The sequence below is a fragment of the Austrofundulus limnaeus genome, unplaced genomic scaffold (assembly GCF_001266775.1).
Source record: "Austrofundulus limnaeus strain Quisiro unplaced genomic scaffold, Austrofundulus_limnaeus-1.0 Scaffold35, whole genome shotgun sequence".
NCBI lineage: Eukaryota > Metazoa > Chordata > Actinopteri > Cyprinodontiformes > Rivulidae > Austrofundulus > Austrofundulus limnaeus.
The window spans coordinates 413,704-420,107 of NW_013952437.1; the positions used below are offsets into that span (position 1 = coordinate 413,704).

Genomic DNA, 6,404 nt, shown 5'->3' on the forward strand with positions numbered 1-6,404 from the left:
GTGTGTGTGTGTGTGTGTGTAATCTTGGACAATATCTGATGATCGACTCTTTTAAATGAAACCAGAGAGCGTTGACAGAGAGGAGAAGGTAGAAATGACTCAGCCTGTAACTGAAAATATGGATGGAGGACAACAGAGCTGCTTCATGGAAGAAGATCCTCAGCTTAGTCTGTTAGTCTTTGCGCTAGCACTGACACTTTATTGCGTTATTTGTATTAGCTCGGTGCTAGCGTAACAAACAAGCTAACTGAGGTCCTCCATCCATATTTTCAGTTACAGGTTGAGTCATTTCTACCTTCTCCTCTCTGTCAATGCTCTCTGGTTTCATTTAAAAGAGTCGATCATCAGATATTGTCCAAGATTAACGCTAGATTAACACTCGCTAGCAGCCTCGTGCCGATGACCTATCCACGTCATCATTTACTCAGAATGCTTTGTGTGTAAATAAAATGTTTCCGTCCGTGTAATATATTTTTAAACTTTTAGTTTAAAAATGATAATAACTAAACAGCCTACAGTATTTTTACAGTTTTTATTTTACAATTAAAATTTATGTTTATTAAATAAAGTCTAATGTTACAACTAATCATGGATCCCTTTAAAAAAAAGCCCAAATCCTCACCTTATCTCCAGGTGAAAGGTCTGATATTTGTCGAACGGCGATGTCGATCATCACCATCATGTCGGTGCTGTAGAAGATGTCCGCCGTGTCTCGACTGGCAAAGACATCCTGCAGAAACTTCAGCACGGAGTGCGGTGCAGGTGGCGTGTGTTTGAACATGCAGACTGGATCCTCTGTGGGGACAACAACACAAAGACAGATTTCATAAAAGCCAAAACGAGAACATGAAAACAAAAAAGAACAAACAGGAAACACTAAACATAGTTTTTACCGCCTCTATTTAGGAGCAGCAGCACTTTCTCTGTCAGGACCTTGACGTTTTTCTGCTTCAGCTGCTGCATTATCACGTTGTTGCCGGGCGCTGCTCGAGACGGACAAGTAGAACAAACAAGTGTTTAAAAACCCAAACCAGCAGAGGAGCAGTAAAAATGTGTCACAGCGTGCAGGCTCTGCTGTGCTTCCTGCAGACAACGCTGCGCTCTCTCTCACCTGTGAGGTGCAGGTTAAAGGCCAGCAGGAGGTTCAGGAAAATGTCCGGCAGCTGCTCGGTGGGATCAGAGGGAAGCCCGTCCTCCAACACGCTCAGCAGAAACCCAACGAAGTCGGCATTCAGGTGTTCTGAAAGGAGTTGGAAATGCATCTTCAGGCTTACTTTCTGCAACATCACAGTTCATTTTTATTATTATTTTTTAAAATCACACGTGTCAACTTTCTGCAGGTGTTCTAGAAAGCAGGARAACTGACCCGGAGTTAAAGCGTTTCCCCTTCAAGAAAGAGAGGAAAGTGAAACTATGAGTTTAGTTAAACTAAACCTGTTGGTTGATGGGATTATTGGAAAAAAAAAAGAGTTAATCTGAGCAGTGACATCATCATCACGTTTGCCTCGTTCAAACTGCTCTATATCCTTTAGTACCTGTGACATGCCTGTCCATTAAATACAAAAAGTCAAAGAAAATGTATTTATATTTAAGAAACTTATACACATAATTTTACATGTTGTGTTACACAACTGGCACATTTTCTTTTGAATTTGGCTCGGCTAAAGTGAAACAGGAAGTGACATCAAAGGGGAACTCTTTGAGAAAGAAAACTCCCTCGTTTTTATTTAAACACTATTATTTGAAKTACATGACTCTCTCAACTCTCTCGTGATTAAAATAATCTAAAGAAACATCAGATTCTTCTCTACAGTCTGTGTTGTCGGCCTTTGTAGCACTGCTCTGTTCACATGCAGACATTCCCCTTCGACATCACTTCCTGTTACTTCACATGCAAATATCCCAACAACTGTTCATCTTAGCAGCAGGAAATCTGTTTTACAATATGTTATCAGTGTTATCTTTTCAAAAATATATCCATATTTCTTACAAACATTTGACGTCACAGACACTTTAATGTACTTAGCATTGAGGAATCAGACTAAATCTAGTTTTCCTGCAGTGGCCATGGTGAATACACTGCAAAAAACATCCATCTAACCAAGTCTTACGATCTTATACCCAGACAAAAAAGTATTTTTGATCTTTTTTTAGACTGATTATAAATGCAGAATTACATTATTAATCTATTCAAGAAATCTTAACAAGCGTAATTGTCTTACAGATTATTTCTCTTAATTTGAGAAGGTTCAGGTTATAATCTAGTATTTTGAAACTTGTTTTTAGATGGCTGATTTTTTGCAGAGCTCCACTTATGATGGCTATTTTACTGCACACTTGCTTTTAAATCAAGGTTAATATACTCAGAGTTCATTAACTTTGTTGTTTTCAGGTTTTCTGAAACCATTTCCCGGCTCAGGGTCAGTTAACTCCGAGTTTATGGATAAACTCAGAGTTTAATAAACGTCCCCTCTGGATCGGCTCCCTACTCATCGTCACGTCATTAAAACGTGCCTCAACGCAGCAGCAGGTTTATAAACTGTAAAAGCTTCATCGTACCGTAGTGATGATACGGCACCTGCTCGCCCATTGAGAAAATCATAGTCAGGACTAAAGCTGTGTAACAAATCTTCTGGTGTTCTGCTGGGAAAAAACACACAAAAACAAAAACATTAAACAGAACAAAWGATCAAACAATCAACCACCCTAAAAAATGACAGTTCTACCAAAAACTGTGCAAAGACTGGAAACTAACACTGAACTTTGATGCTGTTTAATCCTTCAGAAGCTGCTGCTGCCTTTAAAATCACCAACATCTTTGGCACAAACCGTAAATATTAAACAGCAAGAGGAAGTGCAACGCTGTGCTCTGATGACTTGAGTGAAAATCTTTGCTTAAATTGTGGAGGAGAACGTGACAATGACACATTCTGACCCTGTGTGTCCATCTGAAGGTCCCGGGCCAGCTCCATGGGCAGGATGGAGTTCAGGAGGGTGGAGATGAGCGCGGCGTCCAGGCTGCACATGGCCCCGAACACTTTGAGCAGCAGCAGCCGCAGAGACACACGATGCTCCTGCACCAAATKAGAAGCTTTGATCACGCAAACAAAGTGGCAGGTGAACGACGTCGACTGTGTCTGAAACAAACATCTCACCATCTGATAATATGAAACCAAAGAGTGAACGTTCTCACAGTGGTTGAGCTTGCACATCCTCTTACACACCTCTGMATCTGCATCGGTCTGAAAAACAACAAACAGGAGGAATAAAGTAAACAACCAGAAACCAGGCTGGTGCTCATCCGAACACGTGGTCTGAGTTTTAATCAGCCTGAAGGTTTTAATCAGTCTGCTGGATGTGCAGCTGCACAGTCTGAGCCGCTCTGATCCCATCAGACATGTCTGCTGTTTACAGCCCAACATCTGACAGAAGCCTCTGTTTACATCACAGACTCACCCTGGAGAAATAAAGGTTTTTATTACGATGGTAAAACTACAAACGTCATGTAACATAACGCCTCAACAGAGCAAGTGTTAGCAACCATGCTAAACCACAACTATACCAAATTTTAGTTTAATATCTGAAAAATTAACTATTTTATAGCCATTTTTGTGTTTGCTATGATCACTTAGCTGTGGCGGCCAACTTGAATGAGGCTGACTCCAAAAGTTAATCAGCTGTAACAGAACATCAAGAGTTTAACCTCTGAGAGTTTCATCAAAAACGGCCCACTGGTTCATAAGGTATTTTGCTAACAGACAGACATTCATTCTCATTTGCTTTTTATGGTGGCCAGTGATCAAGATTCTAAATTTTTGTTTATAATTTTGTCACAAAAGGCGGTGGGCGATATGCATTCCTTCAAGAAATAGTACTTAAAAAAAACAAATAATATGATTACCAGAATCTTCAGGAGCTCCTCCAGGTAGCAGGCGATGAGAGCGTGGTCCTCGTGGAGTGCCCAGCTGCGCTGCTGGGAGTCGTCGCGGTGACGGGCGAGGTCATCGAAGATCACCTCCAGACGCTGCTCATCGTGACACACCTGACCCCGCGGCAGAGCTGCGCTCAGGTCCTGCAAAAAAACAAAACAAAACAAAACAAAACACAGTCACAAACAAGAAAAAAACATTGAACATGATCTCCAAACACTGCACAGATCCATTGTAAAAGGTGGGCAATATTAATTACTGTTAGCAAAATATTTCACCACCCACAAAATTAATTTGAACAAGACCTGCAGAATGTAACCACTGGATATATGATATATGTTCTGCTTTCTACTGAAGTGGCTAAAAAAAGAAAAAGAAAAAAAAAGAAAAGATGTCGATGATTTGAGTTCCTTCAAGAAATTCTTAGCCTTTTTTGTTGTTGTTGTTTTTACTGAAAGCCACTTTCCTCGGGCAAAGAACGAGCACAAGTTCAGCTTGGCCCTACAGAAGAAGAAGTTTGTCTGTAGTTTCAGACCTTCAGAATAACTGAGTGTGGTGGGTGTTTATGAGTGCGTCTCTATAAATAAATGATCGGAGGTTTCTGTGTTCAGCTCCCCTCTTCACATCAAACCTGCTGTAAAGTTGAATAAAATAATCTCAGAATGATGGGGGAACATCTGATGCATGCAGGTTGAGATGGGGGGGTCTGACCTTGCTCTCCACCAGTGACAGGAGAACCCTCTCCAGGTCCGAGGAGGCCCGGGGTAAAACGGTCTGCAGGTGGCCCACCACCACYCCCACAGCCACCCGGGACAGCTTGTAGCTCAGACCCGTGTTCCTCCGGACCAGCTCGATCAGCTCGGCGCCGACGGTCYTGGGGACCGGCTCCGACGAGGAGGGGTCTTCTGTAATGGACAGTGGGGCCACGGGCCACTCCGTGTCTGCAGGGGTCTCCTCTGTGAGCTGGACAGGGGTGGTGGTGCTAGGGGGGCTGGTGGGCTGCGGCGGCGGAGGCGCAGGGCTTTTCTTCCCAGGAGCTGGACAGTCAGGCGGTGGCGCYTCCGCAGGCGGGGCGGGGGGCTTGACGCGCGACGGGATCGGCGGAGGGGGGGTGCTGGACACACTTGGCAGACTGACGTCGGAGGAGGAGGAGCRGGACTCTGAGGAGGTGGTGCTGATCGTCAAGGAGGGAGCGGGGGACGCAGGCAGGGAGGACACTCTGGAAGGGACCTCAGGCTCTGCAGAGAAGTGGGGAGGTCTGGTTACAGAGAGCTGAAAGTGAGTGTGTGTGTTGGGGGGGCAGGGGGTGACCTGACTAAGAATAGAGTGTTTGTGAAGCAAAAGAACTGCAGCAGGAAGCAGAAACACAGCACCGTCTGAGGGCCACGAGTGGGGGGGGATTTAAAGTCATACCAACCTGGACGACGGAGGCTCCTCTGCTTTTCAGGGGGAGGGGGGGTGATTGGGGCAGCACGTCGAGCCTGGGGGGGCACCTGCAAGACACAAAACAGGATCATCAGACTCTGACAACACAAATTTATAACAAAAAAACAACAACAACTGAAATCTGGAGAAAACACAAAGTTACAAAATAAAAGCACAACTTTAGTTTTATAACAACCAATCTGCAAACTTTAATCTGTATCGTAGTTATTTTTTCATCCTGTCTCGTTTTTGTTTCCATTCTGTTTTGCCAGAACRACACTGTGAGAAAATATTTTCATATGATGATTTGCTCGACTGAATTAAACAAATCAAGAGTAAAAAAAAAYGAGGAAGAAAATAAAACATCTTTTATTTTCTTATACGGATGCTCATCACCTTTTTCCTTGCATGTCACAGTTTTAAACGAAGATCATATTATGTTAAGAAATGATGGAGCTGTAGTCAGCTGTAGATATAAACACAGATATCTAAAATCTGCACAATATAAAAAGTAAGGCAGACAGGAAGTGTACGGTGTATCTACAAAGCATGGACAAGTGTCTGAAAGAAACAAAGCAAAGACATGAAAAGAAAACTGTCATGTCAGGTTTTCAGATCACAGCTCTTTGAGAGTCAAACTGTGTTGATTTTGGTATATTTTTAAAGATTCAGCTGAATTTGGAACAAGTCCTGTCTTGGTGTCTCTCTGCTGCGGATCAAACCAGTTCTAAGTTCGGTTCATGCGTCGACAGTTACCTGGTAAAAGCCCTGCTCTCCCTGCATGCTGTCCATGCTCCCTGATAACGGCACGCTGCCCTGACGTCCATGGTCTCGATTGAGGCCGTTGGGCGGCGGAGGAGTGCGGCTGAGAGATATTTCACTGCTGGATGACGGGAGGCCTTGTTTGTGTCCAACGGACGGGGAACTTCGCCGAGCGAGCGTTTCCTTTCTGTGATGGATCAACTTCCTGTGACATGGATAGAACAACTTATAACACAGTTATAACACAGATAGAACAACAAGTCTTATAATACTGATAGAACAACTTAT

The 6,404-nt window shown here is 43.4% G+C and overlaps 1 protein-coding gene across 2 annotated transcripts in view; it reads right to left on the reverse strand.

The window, feature by feature from the left end:
* Positions 1 to 622: 622 nt before the first annotated feature.
* The window catches only part of nckipsd (NCK interacting protein with SH3 domain), a gene marked incomplete at its 3' end in the record, with an annotated part of 7,627 nt that continues 1,845 nt past the window's right edge, over positions 623 to 6,404 (reverse strand). Inside the window, 10 exon segments of one of the 2 annotated variants that reach the window (XM_014006383.1) lie at positions 623 to 795; positions 894 to 983; positions 1,112 to 1,240; positions 2,560 to 2,640; positions 2,936 to 3,074; positions 3,156 to 3,242; positions 3,902 to 4,072; positions 4,641 to 5,167; positions 5,347 to 5,422; positions 6,111 to 6,321. In XM_014006383.1, the coding sequence (XP_013861837.1) occupies positions 623 to 795; positions 894 to 983; positions 1,112 to 1,240; positions 2,560 to 2,640; positions 2,936 to 3,074; positions 3,156 to 3,242; positions 3,902 to 4,072; positions 4,641 to 5,167; positions 5,347 to 5,422; positions 6,111 to 6,321 (1,684 nt within the window). 2 annotated transcript variants of the gene reach the window in all.